Source organism: Athene noctua, chromosome Z (assembly GCF_965140245.1).
Source record: "Athene noctua chromosome Z, bAthNoc1.hap1.1, whole genome shotgun sequence".
In the NCBI taxonomy this organism is placed as follows: domain Eukaryota; kingdom Metazoa; phylum Chordata; class Aves; order Strigiformes; family Strigidae; genus Athene; species Athene noctua.
In genome coordinates this window covers 68300943-68322337 of record NC_134077.1, presented here as the reverse complement: position 1 = coordinate 68322337, position 21395 = coordinate 68300943, and the positions used below count along the sequence as shown (strand labels likewise).

Below are 21395 nucleotides of genomic sequence, written 5' to 3'. Positions count from 1 at the left end.
CAATCAATAAAACATAAGGGTTAATTTTTATTTTTTTTTTTTTTAAAGTATGCAGAGAAGGAAAACTAACTTTAACAAAGTTAGCTGTTCTACAGATCCCATAGTCTAGTAAGTTGGGAAAGTATGCTAAATTTTAGCAAAGCAATTATTCTTGAAATTGTTTGCAGGGGTAAAAATTTTTATTTTCTAACAGAAAAAAAAAAATAGAATACTTGTGCAGAATTACACTCCCCTTTGAAAAAGTTTGCCTAGTCCTGATAGTTACAACTTAAGAGTTTGGCTTATTTTTATGTCATTAATAAGAGCTGCTCACCCTTTCTTCATTGAAAGTACTGAAAAATCAGCAGAAAAAAAAAGTGTTGTGTGTCTGACTGATCATACAACACAGATACCACTGAAAGGATCTTAGTCATTTTAGGAAACAGTCTGGCCAAGTAAAAACAATTTTAAATACAAAAAAAAACAGATATAAAGTGAGAAAGTATGTCCATTTGAATATGAAAAAAGCAGGGCTGCTACTGCTTAAGCTTTACGTTGTAATGCTACTTTACTGATGTCTAATGAGTTTCTCCAACTTAAACGAAATTTCTTTAATGCATTTTTCAGTCTATTATTTCCATATGGCTGCTCCTGCTTTGTTTCTATTTGTGATGCATAACTGACAGATCTGTACAAGATTTCACAGACATTTATGAAAACTGGTGCTTACTTTTGATGTTAAGATCAGAGTGGAAAAGACAGAAAGAGAAAGAATAAAGACAGCTGAATAGGAAAAGGGATCCATAGGAAGAAGCAGAAAGGGTAAAAGAAATCTCAATTGCTCAACTAACAAGGTGAGGCCCACAGGAGATTCAGAGCACAGCAGAAAAGCAGGGTCACTCTCTGGTGCCACAGAACATAGAGAAAGCAGTGGATGGTGATATTCAGGCATGGCCTGTTGCTGGGCTTTGCAAGTGCACAGGCAATCCCTCCACATTCCATCCATGCCAGAAGAAGAGCTCTTCCTCACAGCAAAACACACACCTTCTCAAAGCAATATCCCCTGGCCTCCATCTCCAGTCAGAAAACACTCCAGCTTTCTATGAACTGGGCCACAGACTGTAAGAGGTGTAATAACCCAACAGTACAGCTGTATGGACAGTACAGCCATTGTCCTAAAGGACAGGCAGGACTTGGAGCTTAGCACTCAGATTGTGACAAAAAAGACGACTGGAGTATCAACACTATTTTTAGACCATAGACTCTGATGTCTTTGTGCAACTTATGGTATTTTTGCAGAAAAAGGAAAACACTAATTATCAGAGAAATCTTGCAGACTCTTTTAAAAGCTGTCATATTAGGAACATTTAGAGATAAATACTACAGTGGTGAGATTTAAATGATCCTAAAATATTGTTTATAGTTAAATGGTATTTGTGATTCCATTTTTTATTCACCTTTAAATTATTACTATGTTAATTGTCTTTTCTGGACCAAGTATGCTTTCTAAAGAGAAATGTATTACAGGAAGATAAATTTCCCTCCAGAACAGAAGTTGTAGCATAATTTATTTCTTTTCAGTAAAACAGTAATGCTATAATCAGAAATTAACAACACTGAAATACTTTCACAGAGCTGGAACTTAAGATCTTTTCTAAAACTTCAATCTCAAAGCATCTGATTCAAAATTATTCATCATATGGTGAAATATTACCTTTATTCCAAGAACCAGTTCTTGGAAACAAACTGCAGTAGTCTTCTAAAATGATCAGTGTTTCGGATACCATTGAGACCTCAAATGACAAAGACATCAGCTCTCCTTGAATCTGTGCATTATCTGCCTTGTATTTTCCTACCAGTATTCTCCCATATAACAAGGAGTGCTTGTCTACCTTAGTAACTTTTTTCTCAATCCAAAATCTGAAAGCTGTTAAAATTTACTTGTGATGTCCAAATACTGGTTAAAACTGGTTAAATTAAAGAATTACCAATAAGGATTATGAATCTACTTCTTAAAGTTAGCTTCAGATAGGTACCAATGTGACACTTGTGAAAACAATTAAGAAAATAAACCATCTTCCTTTGAATCTGACAGCCTCAGTATAGACCCTCCTCTTGTTTACAGTCAGATGCCTAACAAGTACCATTTCTGAAGTTGATACATGCACAAGAGATGGCAGTCCTTTCTGTTTTAAGACCTATAGCTCAAATAGAACAGTTCTGATGACCTGCAGATGCGTTTTTACACTCTTCACCTAAGAAGTAAATAGCAATACACCTAATATAAAATAGTAGTATGTAATTAGAAAAACTGTCTTGTTGATATGAGGAAGATTGTAAAGGCCACAGATCTGACATAAAATCTAAAATTTGAGAGGCTTAGACTTGGTGCTCTTACATTAGAGACCCCTTTTTTATCCTCACCGATCCTTAATAAAGCTTTCTTTGTAAAATGTAAAGACATGATAGATCTATTAACATCAAAGAAATCCAAACTCTTGATCTTCAGGCTCTGAGAGTAGTGCATCTTTCCCCCAAGATTAAAGTGTATTTTGCAGGCAAAAATAAGACACTCATTGATATGAAAAAAAAAAAAAAAAAACAAACCAAACCACAAAAATATCAGACACTAAAGACTTGCTCAATGGCAGAAATGAATGTTTATTAACAAAGGCACCTATGAATTCTCAAACAAGTGCAGATGTTAGAGAAGAACCTGTACAAAATTACTGGTCTATACAGCTGAAAAGAAGGTTTGGTGCATTCCAAACAAAACGTGGATTTTTCTGGATTGCCATGTTTTCGGTCCTGAGGGCCACTGAGCACCACAGAGCCATTCACTCACTCCTTCCCTCCCAGCAGTGGGAAGGAATTAAAATGAATTGAAAAGGCTAAGGAATCAAGATAGGACAGGGAGCAGTGACTCACCCATTACGGTCACAGGCAAGACAGGCTCATTAGGGGAAAAATAAAAGAACATCAATTCAAAACACTTTCAACAATGACACTAAACAGACTGAATGAGACAGTGAGAACCATTACCATATCTTAAAAACACCTCCCCTCACCCCTCCCTTCTTCTTGGGCCCAGTTTTGCTCCTGATCTCTCTACCTCCATCTCAGCGACACAGGGCCAGGGAATAGGGGGTGCACTCAGTTTGCCACTTCTTCCTCCAAGGAGGAGAAGCACTCTTCTGCATTCTTCCCTCTGCTGCATGTGGCATCCCTCTCATGGGAGACAGTCCTCCACAAACTTTCTCCATCATTAGTCCTTGCCACAGGATGCATTCTTCCTGAGATACTCCAGTGTGGGTCACCTCCACATATTGCAGCTGAACTACAATCTGAAAACATCAGAGGCTTTTTCCCCAAAGAGTTTCAGGGTCCTCCACAGGCCACAGGCAAATCTCTGCTCCTCCAATGACCTCTGTGGGTGGCAGGTGGGGCAGCCCTGTCATCTCACCACCCAATACAGGTGGGTTCTCTGTTCCAGTGCACCTCCCCCCCTTCCTCCTTCTTCCTTCCACTAACCTTGGTGCTCACATAGGTGTCCTCCCCATAACTCATTCTCAAAGTACCAAACACCTCTTAGGTTTCCCTTCTTAAGTACATTATCACAGAGACATGGTCACCATCTCCAACTGTCTTGGCCTTGGACAGAGGCAGGTACGACTGGTAGCCAGGGGAGCTCTGAGAAGTGTCTCACAGGGGGCCACCACTGTAGCCCCTGCCTTGCTACCAAAAACCCTGCCACACAAACCCAGCACACCTGGCTATTGAAAAAGTAAACAAATCAAGATATCTTGCTGTAATTGGGGATCTGAGAATAATTTGGCTAAGAAGATCTAATATTTATATATAAATAAAAACTACAAATTTTATCCACACATTCCAACTTCTGAATTTCAGAATCGGATAAATAAATTCATGGCCAAGTTTAATTACAAATCCTCTCTAGCATCCATTCACATATTCACATTTATTCAGAAGAAAAAAAGAAGCAGAAAAGTGAAATAGCACTGGAAATGCATTTGTTAGTTTTTAGCAATACCTGTAAATCATATAGGTATGAGAAAAAATGCTCCAACTTTTTTTTTTTCTTTTTTTTTTTTTTTGTCCTCCATCCTACTCTTGATACACAAAAAATTCTGGAGAGATTCAAGGATCAGGTTTATGCAGAGTTTAATTGTTTTTCAACTGTCTATACATAACCTATCAGTTATCTAAATTGAGATCAATCGTGAGTTGTCACAGAGTCAGCTGCTTTTCTCAAGACACCAAATGAGCTCCTGCTCTGCGTAGGTACTGAGCTACTGTCAAATAGTATATAGCTGAGAAAATTTTTCTAAAGACTTTCTGCCATGGGAAAATCCCACACATTTTTCAAGTAAATCTAAAAGCTATTTTTAACATACTCATGTTATTCACACCATTATACGTATGAGTCTCCGAAGCACTTCATTTCACTGTATTATTTTTAGAAGTCTATAATTCATGAGTAAAAACCAACACTGAGCTGCCAAGCAGAATGTGTATCATCAATCTAAGAGAATCATGTTTGCTTAACAAAGGGGGAATGAGTAGAAATAAAACTAAAAAACCTCACAGTTATAGCATTTATCTAAACTGGAGGTATTTGTAAAAAGTTATGAATAATACTTTCTCAATAGCACAGTAAGAATCAACTATTTTTAAATTTATTAATAAATTCTAAAAAAATTAGTTATAACTTAAAATGTTCAACAAAACTTCAGACATTAGAAGCAAGTAGGCATACTCTCATGATATGACCAACTTTTAGAAGACTGCTACAACGGAATTTGTGTAGATCTGCATTAGTAAAACAGTATATATAGCTGCAGTTCTTGACATGGAAAACTGATAAAAATCTTACTTAAAAATGTCAGAATGCAGTATAAATATGAAGAGTCAATGGCAAATGATAAACATTTATCACCAAAGTAAATCATAAAAAGGCAGTTGTTTCAAGCAGCTGGTGTACGTTAATTAAGTAGCCACTGACTGAAAGCATTTATTGAGGTTTGTAAAAGGGGTAGTATAATTACATTTTTATTTCATACGGCACTTAGAATTTGAATAAACATCTTTAATAATAAATTAATCTTTAATTAGTGTATTGCCAAATTATTTTAAGGGAACCTAAATGAATTCCTTACAAGACATTTAATTGGAAAATTAACTATATACCATTACTATTTTTTAAGGAAATCCATACCCACTTGATATGAAAAGCTGGATTTAAGAGTAGATACAATGTCACTTTCCTAAAATGTTGTAGGATCTCTCTGAGTTGCAATTTACCTCTCTTTTTTTTAGAAAATACATCTTTAGATGCTACAACCTTTACGTCACTTGCATCGGACCACAGATATTGAGAAAGGTCAGTGGGCATGTTAGACTTCTTCATATGAACAGTATCTCTGATGATGAAGGATTATTTTAAAAAAAAGAAAAAAAAAAAAGAAAAAAAGTGACTAGGATTTTCCACTAATGTACTTTGTGTGTGAAATGTAAAGCCATCAGAAGGCATCCTGTCCCACAGCAGCATACACGCACATTGCCACACAGCCGGCATATATGTGAGCTCTGCAGTCTGTAACAGTAATATCATAATTTTCCAAAATTATAAAATGCATTTGCTTCAATGCTTACCATTGCTTTTCATTTCACTTCCTAGGAATCTCCAAATTACTTTTTCTGAAAAAGGGACAGTGGTGAATAAGCAGTGAACAATGCTTGTTGAAAATACATGTATTTCTGAATACAAGACCAGAGCAAATGCCTCACTGGGTCACCAAGTCTGCGTAGCCTGCTACCATGTCATGAGCAGTGTCAGGAGAGTGTGTTAACTTAGCACATTAAGCCTGGACACTTTTTGAGGTCCATTCACTTCATACTCCTAAGGACATTAAAGCTGGCATTCCTGATTGCTATTTTGGTACTAATTTATGGACATCTTGTACAAGAATTTTTGAAGCTCCTCTTTGAAATTATAGCTACTGTCTGTCTCTACAAAAACAAGCAGCAAATTCCATCTTTTATCTGCTTTTAAACCATCTTCTACTAACTCTCTCAAACATCAGAGTTCTATTATTATGGGGTGGGTGGATACCCTTTATGCTTTCACTTTATTCTCTACCCCACAATTCTGCAGATCCCATCCATAATCCCCACACCCACCTCTGCCCATCTCTTCTTGAAAATGGGGAGCCTTTTCAGTCTTGTCTCACATAGCAGCTATTCCATCCTCTGGACCATTTCAGCTTCCACTGTCTGCACCTTACCTAATTCAGTTGTGTCTTCTTGAGAAATGTATATAAACTGTATTCCTGTATTCAAGATGTGGGTATACTATGGTTTATACCATATCCACTAATCTCATTTCTTTCCTCAGGCAGAATTTTTCACAGATTTAAAACTAGTTCTATCTTTCACATTAAAAATAGGTTCTCCTTGTCACTTTTGTACTAAGACTAGCATCTTGTTTAGTGTTTATAAAATGTAACAAATCTTGTCCTGAGAATATTCAGCTATATAGTAGCAAACTGGCATTTAAGCAGTCTGTCCCAACAGATACAATGTAATTGTCTGTAATTAGCTATTAGATTATTATTAAATTCTCTCCACTGCAATCTCTATCTTCTCTACAAGAAACCATGTATACTGAAAGAAGTCTTCAGTAATCTTTTTAAACAAACTTCTTACTGAAGATCATAAAGCATTTTCCTGACCTGAATCTATGGTGTTTTTTTGTTTGTTTGTTCGTTTTTTCTTTCCTGAACTTTCTCCATTTTGTCAACACACTTTTTGGAATAAGAAATCAGGACTAGATTTGCACTGCATTATTAGTCTCACTAGGCCCATATATGTGGGGTTAATTTATCTTTCTACTTCCATTCATTCTACCCCTGCTTTTCAATCAAAAGATAATGTTAGACCCTACTGCCTCACCTGAACATGAGGCACTTTTTCACAAAAACTTTCAGTTTACCTACAAAATCATTACTTCTAAAGATACTACTCTCTATTCTGAACCATATTTTTCACTTTTAGCTGTTTGGCCTTGCATTTGTTGCTGCTCAAATGTATGCTGTTTCATTAAAACAGGAGACCAAATGACTATTTCTCTTTTAAATCCAGACATCACCTGACAATGTCCTCAACAGTTATTTAATATATTTTTCTAAAGCATATTTGAAATTCTTGAAGGAAAAAAGTGACCCACGTGGAACTCTCTTGGAAATGCCCATATGTAATTGACTCTCACTGCCAAAATAAATTTAGCACCACTTTCCCTTGTTTTTAACTCCTTCACATTTGCATGGAGAAGTGAAAAAAAAAATTTAAAAAATCAATGGTAGTCGAGCCTCCCTTCTATCCATATACTGCTACTGAAGTGGAAAGCACAGAGAGCTTGAAAAATACATAGTAATTTAAAAATTAACTTCTTAAGCACAAACTAGAACAAAAACTATCCAATTAAGTTTCATAGATACATTTAGTTGAAGAATTTATATCCCTGTAGAAGAAAGTTTAAACTTTATTGAACTTTCTTTCTTAACAAGTCTTAGTGGGAAAAGGCTCGAAAAATTTCTTTTTAGCAAGGAACTCGAGAATGTGGTATGCATTGTGAAATTTTGTTATTTGATGTTACTCTGCACAGCTACACCATGTCCAAAGTGCTGTTTAAGTCATGCACCAGAATTTCGTGTAAACTGAATTGATAATTTGCCACATATTTGCATTCATGCTCTATGAGTAATTTAATTTGAATTGTCTTTTATCAATATGTTCTCTTCAATTATGCATGAACTCTTTACTCATCAACTGATATTATCATTCTGCACCCATTTTTCTCCTACCTTGTACATTACAGTCTTGTATAATTCAGTGAACGCCACAGTAGCAATTCATACACAACTGTGTTTAAACCTCTTTTAGAGAAATTTAAAGTCAACATGTAATTTTATTCTTCACATTGCTACTTTTAAAGGAAGCAGTCAAATTAATTCAGTCTGCACCACCAATTTGATATGATTAAATTAACAATTATTTTCCTAACTATTTTGAATAAATATGTCTTCGAGCAGACACTATTTAAGACAGAAAGATCCTATACATCATTAATTTGGGGGGGAGGTTATTTTCTGAAAGATAGAGTGGAAACAATAGTGAATGGTGATCTTCCTATGTATTTTCAGATTTTTATAATTTGCTAAAGCTGTTGTCAAAGTTCACCACTGCAACAGATGCTGCTACACAAGATTTTATCTCCATTTCAGCCACTGAGGGTTAAACCTCAGATAAGAAGTGAAAATATTGTAAACCACTAGAGCATTTGTTGTGCTGTGTGAATGTAACAACAACAAAAAAATCTTCTATATTGCTGTTTCTCCTTTCATTTTTCCTAAGATTTGCTCCTATATTAAGACTCTGATATGTACTTTTACTAAACTTTTAAAGTATGCAGACATGTTCTTAAGAAATCTGGCAAACACAGACACACTGGAATTCCCTGCCAGTTCTGACAAAGAAATATTTATTACCTACATCCCGTTATCTGCTAGTGGTCATTACTGATGCTGCAGGGAATTGCACATAGTGAGATACTTACCCCTACTGAAGTTTCTCCAGAAACACTTCCTGTTAAGTGTTGACATCAAATAATTTGATTTTGTCCAAATCTGTTGGGCCATTAAAATACAGCTCCCCTATCTAGATTACTTGGTGTCTGGGAAGGCTGGAGAACCTGAATTTCCTGACTCCTATTTTATATATGCTCCTGAAAATACAAAAGATGTAGGGCTTTCATTTTTTACAGAAATTTCACTGTCTCTACAGTCAGCCACAGGCAATATTGCCAGGGCTTAAAGGCTTCTCAGAACTCCGGAGCTTGCAACTCGACTCTATTCAGCACTCTGCTTTTGGGAGGTAGGGGCCTGTAACTACCTAAATTAACAGCAGCTGTGAAAGAGACATGGAAATTATCTTCAAAGTTGCAGAGATAACCTACTAAAATGTTCAGGAGAACCATTCTGCAGCTGTTCTTCAGTTTATTCTATAGTTCAAGGCCCTGGTAAACTATATTTAATTCTGAATCTACACTTTACAAAAATTCAAACAAACTTTTCATTCATATTAAATTTTGAAATGTTTTGTTATGTAGAGATTGACCCAAACACCTTTTTAAAAATTATGTGAATTGGAAAATTGTATTCCTCAATCAGGTCTCAGTTTTGCTGTTAATACTCGATAATTAAAACAAATTTAACAATTTAAACAGATATGGTGGTAATCATGGCTACTCTTGGGATTAAATTATTCAAATTTGTTTTAATGTAAGGACTTGAAAAATAAGGGTTGCATAAATTCTGTTTTGTGCAAGCATCCGTATTGTAGTTTCTGTGACTAAGTCACTATGTTTGGGATGATCACGTAACATTTTCACTTCCCTTGATTCTCCATTTCATCTATCATGTATATTCCAAAGCCTCCACTTTGCTGCCTAGCAAAATGAATATATCTAGAATGGTTTGGTATACTAGCTGTCCCACTTTTCTCTAAGACTAAAACTTGTGGGAACTGATGGGTGATTTATTTGACATATTTTAATATCACATTTAATAAGTGCAATATAAAATTACTCTCGCAATACTATATACCAATTTTCATGAAATCATCTGGAAAATGTCCTAGGGTTGAACTGCAGAAAGATACCAAAATTCCTGAAAAAATAATATAAAACAAAATTGAAAGCTATTTTTCTTCAGAAAAGGCAGTGCATATTTAAATTCTCTTGCCCACATCACCATTAAAAGAAAGAGTAATGTAAACAAAAGGCTGTATCTTACACAAAACGAATGCTAACAGCACTAAGATACAAAGATAGATGATACTGAAAAAATTACCAATAAAGAACAGGAGAATTTTATCTTTGGTTTTTGCAGTTCTCTTTACTACTAATTGAAAGTAGTAATTGAAATAATCTTTTAAAAGATGTCAGACTTTAAATCTAAATCTAACATGACAGAAATTTAGTCCTAGTTACCAAAGGCACACACATACAAAAGTAAAAAACTTCCAAGTTGCACTTGCCTGAAGGTAGTGTTTATGAAGCTATTCTGGAATAGTTTTTTTTTTTTTAGTGTAAAACATGTATGTCTAGTTGCAAGAGTTACATAAGATAATTACTTTCTGTGAGGTAATGACTTAGGAAGTTCTAGTTATGTTAGCTTAATGTTACAGACAAGTGCTTAGAAACAAAAAAGTTCAATGTGGACTGCATGACCATGTTCCAGCTTGTCAAAGAACATAAAAAAAATTAAAAGGGAAGAACAGTATTAGCAGGGAAAAATACAGGTGTGCTTTAAAAAACAAAATGAAGGAACCAATCAGAACAAAGGGGGGGAAAAAAAAAAGGGAAAAAAATTAGCCATTTTATGTTTGATTTCACCATACTAAACTACCATCTTTAGATCCCAATTAACAAAAATTTGTCTCAATCACCTCAAAATTTGTTAAAAGTAACCACTGTCCTGTCAGTACTAAGTTTTAGCCCTTCCTGATCCTGGTCTAGAGATGATAATCAAGATTTTTCTTTTACACAGCACGATGTTAACTAACACTTATGCATCAGGAGACAGAGAGCAAACTATGCATTATTCACATTTTAAACAATTGGGAATGGAGGCAATATACAATAAATGTATTGTTTATGGGTAGTATTTCTGATTGCCTTTTTACAGTCAGCTGCAACCACTTCTACTGATTGAAGAAGGAATTGTGGCTTCTCTTCTAAAACAGGATCTCAAAAAAGCAGCAAAAGAAAAATGTCAGAGCAGAAGCTATGCAACCAAGAATGAAGGAAAAGAATTAAACAGAGAAAATGACTGGAATGCAGCAGAGAATTTTGAAGTGCTAGTGACCAGGCCTTTGTTGGGGTGGAGAGCAAACAGGATGTGTGCTGTGAAAATAAATTTAACTACTAAAAAGCAGGATGCAGTATATCTGAAGAAAATTATTTGATTCTCTTAATACAAATTAAACTCTTGTATTTCAAAAATGAGGATACTAGAAAAAAAAACAGAAATAAGAATTTTAACACCATTTTATATTTTATATATTTCTTTGAGCTCAGTGATTAACTTCGCACCTCATCATTACAGAGGTCAAAAAGAGGTAACAGTATAAGAAAACTGTTCCATAAGGAGTGTCTGAAACATATATGCTTCTTGTTATCACTCAGATGAACCTGCAGAAAGCTTCTAGGTAGTTACTACTCTGCCAGTTCTCTTAGTAAACATGAAAAAACCCAGTAATTTTCTTATGACAAACAATGTGATATTACTAATTTCTCAGTAGATGTAGAGAAGTATTGCCTTAACACAGTTGACATCTACACCATTCAGAATAAAGCAGCCAGTGTGAACTACCAGACTTTCTACAAACAAGAAGGCTAAGTAAACATTTCCTTTCTTCAGCGAATTCTGTAATATCTTCTCCCAATGTGCATAGAAGCTACAAATACCAAACATAAATGAAGACAACTAAAAAAAGTCATATTCCTTGAAATTTTTCACTTCTTATACATACAAGTTACACTTCATTTTATGAACAGTGGAATGTAAAAGAGCAAAGGTAATTTTGCCACCTTTGAATTTTGCTTACTTTGCTCTGGCAAGTATAACTAGTTTCTGGATCAACAGTAAGAGTAAATTCTTAGTCACAGACATAAGGGGCATGGTACCTCATCCAGTATACCAGGGAAGGTTTTTTTGGCATTTCCATCCTGTATCCCTTTGAGAGGTGGCCACATGGGAGTTTATCCGCCCATGCCAACACATTACAGAGTCTGGTGTCTTTCGCAGTGATGGAGAGAAACAAAGATGTCTCATTCCCTCCTTCAGCTGTGAGCGTAGTATCTAAACTGAAAGCTAGTACTAATGTCAACCACTGGGAATCTCTTCAAAAGCATGAAGTGGGCTTGCTACTTAGATCCCAATCACAGTGATTTCACAGTGAGATCAGAAGAGTTTGAGTTCCTTATCCATTTGCAATTAGTCTGGAAAGAATACAATGCACTGACAATATCAGGATATATCTTATTTTCTGTAGTACCTTAGTGCTAGCAACAGACTAATGATGAAGAAAAAAGGAAGACGTGGCCTTTCCATGATGACAGAGAAAAAAAAGAGAAAAAATTTGTCCCCTTTGTCTCATCCTTTGTGTCCTCTCACCACTAAAGGGCATTAACATACTCCCGCCAACAGTTTGTGAAGTTCAAGAAGAGCCCTGGACAACAGTTGGGTCTGGGACTCTTTTACAAAGAACTATACAAACAGGAGCAGTACTAGAAAGACTGGAAGGCAGACCAAGTCTAGCACAGGAAGAACTTTTCTTCAAGTCCTCAGACAACCCAGGAGGAGACCTAATCATACAAGAAGAAAACACAGCTTTCTGTGCATCTGCACACAGCAGGCTCACTGATCCAGTGCACTCCGTCAGCCCATAAAATAAATATGTGGATATTCAGTAGATCTTTCAAAGTAGAGTGTGTAAGAGTAAAATGTTACTGGGACTCCCTAAGAGCTTCCCTTTTAGACTGGTAAAACAGAAAAACATTAATTTACAACTTGTAGTATTAATGCAATATTATGTGGAGCCATATAAACACATACATGGCACACAATTTAATTCATACTATATAATGTATATCATTTGTATATACATATATAAATATTTATGCAACGTAAAATCCTGCGCATATTAATAATTTGACAACAGTAGCCTCTTTCTTTAATGTCATAGGTTAAGAGACAGAGGAATGTGCTGTATAGTTTTCAGAACTATACTGTAAAGGGCATGAAATAATCAGATTTGACTAGAACACAGGAGACGCTGCATTGACATCTAGCTATCACAAGCCTCTTTGGTTTGTGTTAGGTGTATCACAGTCTTTTAGTTGAAACTAAAACCAAGTAAGTGCAAATGAGCAAAATATGGCATTACATATTTTCTCTCTCCTTCCACATCTAGTTCTTTCTATAATTCATTAGAAGAAAACGAACGCACAAAAGGATCCATGATGCTGAAAAACCAGTTTTAACTTACAGCGCACTTTGTAAAAAAGGCTTATGTAAACTTACACAAATTATGGGCAATTTTACAATTTTGTAGTCATAATTTTTGTTAGTAGCAAGCAGAAAATAAAGGCAACATCAAAATATGAGTCTTTTCTCATTAAATAATAGCTAGCCAGATTAAAGCCTGAATATTTGAAGTGACCATTTCATGTTCACGTGATATATGTAAGAGTTCATTCACTTTCTCATTTCACAGTTCTTGCTATCCACATGGCAAAAACTTTTAACAACAAAAGAACAGGAAAGACCAACAGAAATTGAGCTTTTAAAATTCTAAACAAGTCAACAGTATTTTTAAATTATTAGGTGAGAAACTGCACTTCTGTTCTTAGAAAGCCATATTGTCCACCTCAATTCTGTCCTTAAGAAAATACTGAAACAGTAAAACCAGAGACAGTCTATCACTTCTTAGCATAATTACTTATTCTCTGTTCTGATGTTTTATCAGAAACTCTGATCTAGTATATAGGACAAATGAGTTTGTCTTAAAGCATTTCTGGTTTTTGAAAAGAAAAAAGTTCATGATATTACTATTCCATTATACTTTAGTTCCAAAATTCTAGCAGTATTTCTCAACTTTTCTTAGTTGAATCTTTCATCTTTTAACTTTTAAAAAATCTTAATTTTTTAATTTGTGTTTTTAAATCGTCATTTTCTTTCTCCTGTTGGCTAATTAAAAGATGCAATTAATCCTAAGTAGTAATGATATTGCAACATTTATAAATCTCTCCAAGAAGATAACCTAATGTAACTTTTTCGGCTACCCTCTATTCTTCTAACTCTGCCTAGTTCTATCTGCTAATTGCAAAGATAAATATACAAAATCATAAAGGATTACTTTATATGAGGTCCTCCAGCACAAAATTCAGCTGATTTGTGCATTTGTGAAAGATGATCAGTGGTATTTAGGGTGGAGTGTTTCCAACTTAAATTAACAGCACTCATATTGACTATAAGCATAACCACATGAAACTATTAATGATCACATAATATGACATTATGGTACAAACCAATGTAAAAGGAATCGAAGAAACCAAGTAATTAATGTTGAAGAGACCTTTGCTTTGTTCTCCAGTCAAGATAGTACACTAGTCCTGTAAAGAATATGATTAAGAATCTGTATTTGAAAACACTACTTATCCACTATTAATTAATAATAAGATTTAATGTTACATCATTTTTATTCTTTTTTAAGTTTTTTTTAAGACTGCATCTTGTTATCCAGGCTGGTTTTACTGAGAGTAACTCTCCCAAAGAGATAATTCCTGTGCATCTTACAACCTTTATTCTATATGCGATACTCCTGAATTCCTCCTAGCCCTAGACAGCAAAGACTTATATGTTGTTACATGCTATTTAAAACAAAAAAGTTTCATAAGTAGAATACAGCATTTTTTGAAAACTGAATCTGAAAACTCTGTTAAAAACTGTATTTGGATATGAACCAGTTTTGAAGTAAACTCCATGCTAATCTTCAGAAAAAGTATCTTCCCTCTCCACAGACAGTACTGATGAAATAGGGAACCTTCTGTTTAACATAGTATGATTACAGAAACTATACCTTTCTCTCATGAGTACAGAGCTAACAATGGAGTTTCTGGGGTTTGAGTGTGTATTTTTGTAAATAGACACCGTAATAGGGTTACCAAACCCAAAAAATCATTCACTACTCGATCACAGGAGGTTGGACATTCCATTATCTGAAGTAGAAAAGATGTATCAGATTCTGATAGTCTGTGTTCGCTAAGCACAGAATTTACTTTTAAAATAGGTGGTATAATACAACTGCAGAAACATACAACATATGGGGCCACTTCCCATTTAATTATTTGCTGGCTAAAGTGTTAAAATGTCCTTGGCTTCACCTTAGACACAATCATCCCAGCTGGTCATTATCTACCTGGAAAGAGGCCAAAGAATCTCAGCTGTCAGTACGCCACAAACATGTATGTTTTGTCCTTTTTCTATTTTTCATTTACGAGCAAGAGTTAAAAAACGGAAGTCTTACTACACATGGAAGTGGAAAGTTTTTGTACCTCTTTTATTGTTGCAATTTAGTATACCTAGAGTGCGGGTGATAAACGGAGTGGTAGTATGTATTTACTAAGAACTGATTTACCCAACCTTACTGACACTGTTTTTGTTCTTGACTGTTCCTACTTAATTCAACTGCTTCTTTGTTTTACACAGATGTGTGAAAAAACACAGGCGTCTTTGAAAGTCAGAGCTGCAACAGAGCTTATCGATTGGTGATATATCTGCATGGGGTCAGGAAGGAAGATTCAATACGAAAATATCCCTCAATCAAGTGAATGTTAAGAGTCAGCTTGTGTAGTAAACCTGCAGGTCAACAGGTGGAAAGCAAATTACTTTTCTCATTTGCACATTACTTCTGCAAGAAGCCACAGGACATCTGGGTGAAGGAACACATGTAAACAAGGTAGACCTAATGATTTCCTAATTAAGAAGATGATATTATCTTTCCATTAATAAGTAAACTAATTGACCAAAATCCAACAGTTTCCCCTCAGTACAAGTAAACATAGGTGCCTTTCATCACTGAATTTAGGCCAGCCACTAAGTTGTCAGTTCTGCTAGATGTGTTTGGATACTGTACTTTGAGACAGCTGTCGGAAATAATACATTAGAACAGCTGTTGTGGCAGTTACAAAGGGCCTGGAATTTTAATTGGACTGTATATTAATTGAGGGGTGGGGTCTTTTTTTTTTTCTTTTTTTAAACCAAATTTAAGAAAGAAATATTCAAAGTATGACAGATATCTTTAAGGGATTTAACCAATGGCTGGTAAGCAAGGCTGGTATTTGTTTTGTCTACATAACTTTGTGTGAACAGTCTCCACCATCTGAGCAGGAACCACTAGTTGCTTAAGAAAAGGGGCATTAATAAGAAAAACAGTAACGAAGTTGCATAAATAATCCTTTTCGGATACTAGCTGTGATCTAGAGAGGACCTTGCAGTGCTTTAATTACTCAAATGGAGACTCATTCCGAGATCCTTGGCAACCACCAGCTGAAAACAAAACTGTTCCCATAGCCAAGACCTAAGCACAAATGAATAATAAGCTTACTTTCAGCATCAGCATAGAGTAGTAAGCACAGGAGCACCACCACTGGCCTGACTACGTGCATCATCCGACAGCTTGGCACCAGCATGCTTTGGCAGCCTTGTTCTCAATGACTTAGAAGCCACTGCGAGTCTGTCCAGTCTGCAATTTCAGATGAAGTCTTTTCAGAGCCTGTGCAACAGATAAGAAAAAGATAAAAATACAGTTAGCAAAGTAGGCAACAGATTTTGTTTTTTTCTAAGCATTCACAATTTCAGGCAAAACAATTTTGAAAGACAAAAGGGTAAGGGAGAAAAAAGGAAGTATAATTAATTTCAGACTACTGGCATATACCAGAAGATTCAAGGTATGGTGTATGCTAGCACTGTTGCAACACATTTCTCAGTGCATCTTTTCTACCCTAATCAAGCATCTGTCACACCCTGGATCTTTTGTTGTATTCAACAGCACCTTCTGAATCACAATAACTGTCATTGTTAATAAAGTATAATACATCACTGGAATACTCATGTTGCAAAAAGGGAATCAAAGTGGATTCAATATCCAGAATAAAAAGTCCACTTGCAAGCAGCTAATGTCCTGACATCTGGTAAAAACAGCACAGCAAAATCTGCTTCATGAGGTGTTCTTAAGGCTAGACATCAAATGCTAGCCTATTGTGTAGTTCAACAACTCTCAAAGGTTAAAATTCCTGTTGTGACTTTCCTGTTGTGATTTTTCCTGTTATGCCTAACAGGAAAGAGAAATCCAACATTCAATAAAGGGCTGAGATTCCAATTCAGTATCTCATTTATTATGATGTATAATTGAATATGATACACTGGGAGCACTGTAGCTAAAGTACCTGACTTAAAAAAGTAGTGTCTGTTTCATGCTCAAATTTACCACTACTGACCAATAAAAGAAATTAAGGAATATAAAAACGTTTTTCCCTCTCACCAGAATTAGTAGTGATATCTTCAAACAGCCTAATGTTGTCACTAAAATAACAATGAAATGTAGTTTTACTTTTTGATATAACATATAAACTTTGGCAAGTTGGATACTATCTTCTTCCAGTTGTCATTATAAAACAGGTATGAGGCTTTGGAACTAGACAGCCAGACGAATGAAGATGGAAATGAGGATCCATCCAGTGAGTCACCCACAGCTGGTCCCTCAGCCCCACAACTTGCTACTTCTTCAAGTAAGAAGGAAAGGAGGGTAATTGCAGTGGGTGACTGTTCTGAAGGGCACGGAGGGGCCCATATGTTGACCAGATCCATACCTTAAGGAGGTCTGCTGCAATCCTGGGGCTTGGGTTAGAGACATCAAAAGGAGGGTCAGTGCTCTGGTGCAGCACTCTGATTAATACCCTGTGTTGGTTATCCAGGCAAGTAATGATGAGGTGGGAGAGAAGTTTAAAGTCACTCAAAAAGGACTGAAAGGCACTGGGGTGGTGAACTGAAGGCTGGGGAGCTCCGGTGGTGTTTTCATCACCCCCTCAAGTGGAAAGGAAAACCACTGAAAGAGGGTGGAAAACACATCTGATTAACATGTGGCTCAGACTGGTGCCACCGTCAGAATTTTGGGATGTTTGATCATGGTGAGGTTTATAAGGCACCTGGTCTGCTGGTGACAAGACAGGTGGCATGCAGCTGTCCCAGAGGGGGAAAAGGATTCTGGGGCAGGAGTTAGCAGCGCTTATTGACAGGGCTTTAAACTAGATGGGGGGGGGGGGGAGATAACTGGGCCTGTTAGGAATAAGCTCAAGGGAAGATGCCAAGGCCTGAAGGATGGTGGACTGGTGAGGGCTCTCCCTCTGCCTCTTCATGTGAGAGAAGGGAAAGATGTTTAGAAACTGTGGAAGTACCTAAGAAGGGTCTGCTAGTGAATGGGGCCCACACTCACAAAAAAGTGTCAGATTCATTAGCTCATCTCAAGTTCATCCATACCAATGCCCACAGTATGAGCAACAGAGGGAGCTTGAAGCCATGATGCAGCACGAGAGCTATGACACAGTAGCTATCACAGAAACGTGGTGGGATGCTTCACACGACTGGAGTGCTGCTATCGATGGCTACAAGCTCTTCAGGAGGGACAGACAGGGAAGGAGAGGTGGTGGAGTGTCCCTGTATGTTAGAGAATGCTATGAGAGCTCAGAAATCAAGTCTAGTGATAACGGGGTTGAGAGTGTTTGGATAAGGTTAAGGCCTGCCAATAAAGCAGATCTTGCTGTGGGAGTCTGCTATAGACCTCCCAACAAAGCAGTGAGGTGGATGAAGCTTTCTACAAACAGTTGGGAGAAATCTCGCGGTCACTTGCCGTTGTTCTTGTGGGGGACTTAAACTCCCAGGTATCTGCTGGGAACACAACAGAGCAGAGAGGGAACAATGCAGGAGGTTCCTGGAATGTGTGGAGGATAACTTCCTCACACAGCTGGTGAGTGAGCCGACCAGGGAAGGTGCCTCCTGGACCCAGTTCTGTGAACAGGGAAGAGCTTGTGGGGGAAGTAAAGGCTGGAGGCTGTCTAGGGTGCAGTGATCATGAGATGACTGAATTTTTGATCCTCGAAGAAACAACGAGAGGGGTTAGTAAAACTGCCACCTTAGACTTCCAGAGGGAAAACTCTGACCTGTTCAAAAGACTGATTGAAAAATCCCTTGGGAGGTTGTCCTGAAGGAAATGGGAGTCCAGGCAGGCTGGACATACTTCAGGAGAGAAGTCTTAAAGTCACAGGACCAGGCTGTTCCCGTGAGCCAGGAAACAGGCAGCTGGGGAAGGAGACCGGCCTGGCTAAACAGGGACCTTTGTCTGGATCTCAAGAACAAAAGGAGAATCTATGAGCTTTGGAAAAGGGGGCAGGTCTCTCATGAAGACTGTAAAGATGTAGTGAAGCTATGCAGGGAGAACGTTAGGAGAGCCAAAGCACAGCTAGAGCTCCACTTGGCTACAGCTGTTAAAGATAATAAAAAATGTTTCTATAAATTTGTCAACAGCAAAAGGAGGATTAGGGAAACCCTCCCTTCTTTATTGGGTGCACAGAGAAACATGGTAACTAAGGATGAGGAAAAGGCTGATGTGCTCAACGCCTATTTTGCCTCAGTCTTTAGCAGTGGAACTGGCTGTTCCCTGGACACCCAGCCTCATGAGCTGGGAGATGGGGAGGGGAAGCAGATTGAGGTCAGCACAGTTAAAGAGGAAGTGGTCAGAGACCTGCTGCACCCCTTGGATGCACACAAGTCTGTGGGACCGGATGGGTTACACCCAAGGGTGCTGAAAGAGTTGGCAGATGTGCTCGCCAAGTCGCTGTCCATGATTTACCTGAAGTCATGGCTGACTGGGGAGGTCCTGTTGGACTGGAGGGTGGCAAATGTGACACCCATCTACAAGAGAGGCAGGAAGGAGGATCCAGGAAACTATAGACCTGTCAGTCTGACCTCGGTGCCAGGGAAGATCATGGAGCAGGTCATCTTGAGTGCCATGGAAAGTCATATAATGGACAACCAGGGGATCAGGCCTAGTCAGCATGGCTTTATGAAAGGCAGGTCCTGCCTGACAAACCTGATCTCCTCCTACGACAAAATGACTTGACTATTGGATGAGGGAAAAGCTGCGGATATAGTCTACCTGGATTTTTGAAAAGCATTCAACACAGTTCCCCATAGAATTCTCATAGAAAAACTGGCTGCCCATGGCTGGATGAGCGAATGGTCTGCTGGGTCAAGCACTGGCTGGATGGACGGTCCCAGAGAGTGGTGGTCAGTGGAGCTAAACCCAGCTGGCGGCCGGTCACAAGTGGTGTTCCTCAGGGCTCGGTGCTGGGACCATTTCTGTTCAACATCCTTACTGATGATCTTGGTAAGGACATAGAGTGTATCATCAGTGAGTTCGCAGATGACACAAGTTAAGCGGGAGTGTCGATCTGCATGAGGACAGGGAGGCTCTACAGAGAGACTTGGATAGATTGGATCAGTGGGTCAACGTTAACGGGATGAGCTTCAAGAAGGCCAAGTGCCAAGTCCTGCACTTGGGCCACAACAACCCCCTGCATGGCTACAGGCTTGGGGAGGTGTGGCTGGAGCTGTCTGGGAGAGAAGGATCTGGGGGTTCTCACTGACAAGCAGCTGAACATGAGCCAGCAGTGTGCCCAGGTGGCCAAGAAAGCCAACGGCATCCTGGCCGGTATCAGAAATAGTGTGACCAGCAGAAGCAGGGAGGTGACAGTCCCCCTGTACTCTGCACTGGTGAGGCCACACCTGGAGTGTTGTGTCCAGTTTTGGGCACCTCAATACGAGAGAGATCTCGAGGTGCTGGAGCGAGTGCAGAGGAGGGCAACGAAGCTGGTGAAGGGCCTGGAGAACAAATCCTGTGAGGAGCGATTGAAGGAGCCGGGACTGTTCAGTTTGAGGAAAAGAAGGCTGAGGGGAGACCTCATCACTCTCTACAACTACCTGAAAGGACATTGTAGGGAGGTTGGTGCTGGTCTCTTCTCACAGGTGATTAGCGATAGAACAAGAGGGAATGGCTTTAAACTGCAACAGGGGAGGTTTAGACTGGACATTAGGAAAAAAAATCTTACAGAATGAGTGGTCAGACAGTGGAATAGGCTGTCCTATGAGTCACCATCCCTGGATGTGTTTAAGGGTTGTTTAGATGAGATGTTGGTGGATATGGTGTAGGGGAGAACTTTGTAGAGTTGGGCTGATGGTTGGACTCGATGATCCCAAGGGTCTTTTCCAACCTGAATGATTCTATGATTCTTGATCACCATGTGAGTGGTTTCCATTGAGTGAAGATAAAAACCAAGAGTGGAGAAAAAGTCATACTAATTACCATTCCATTAGATTTTACAGATTGTGAGTGGTATAAAGAGTCCATTTTACAGCACAGTGTGATGCTCAAAAAATCTACACAAGGAAGAAAAGACATGAGCAGCTGTTAGAAAGCTATTGCTGTTAGGAATCTCTTTTGTAAAACTATCTTTTGAATCAGCTACTGCCATCAAAAAATACTAACCTAAGAAATCTTCATAGGCAAAGTGCTGAAGGCACCAGCTCCCCCCTCTCATCACTACCATCTTCATGCCAGCATTTCAAATGACAGCAAAGTCCATGAGACATCAGTCCTGTCAGACTCAATCTGTGTCTGTGCAAGCGTATCAGAGCCAACTGCTACATAAAGATTCC

The 21395-nt window shown here is 38.0% G+C and overlaps 1 protein-coding gene across 18 annotated transcripts in view; it reads right to left on the bottom strand.

Annotated features, from left to right (window-relative positions):
- Positions 1–21395, bottom strand: part of PTPRD (protein tyrosine phosphatase receptor type D) — a 384409-nt gene that overhangs the window by 275401 nt on the left and 87613 nt on the right. For all 18 annotated transcript variants that reach the window (XM_074932640.1, XM_074932629.1, XM_074932631.1 and 15 more), the window contains exon 2: positions 16231–16398. In XM_074932640.1, the coding sequence (XP_074788741.1) occupies positions 16231–16315 (85 nt within the window). In that variant the 5' untranslated portion in view covers positions 16316–16398. The remainder of the gene's footprint in view (positions 1–16230; positions 16399–21395) is intronic.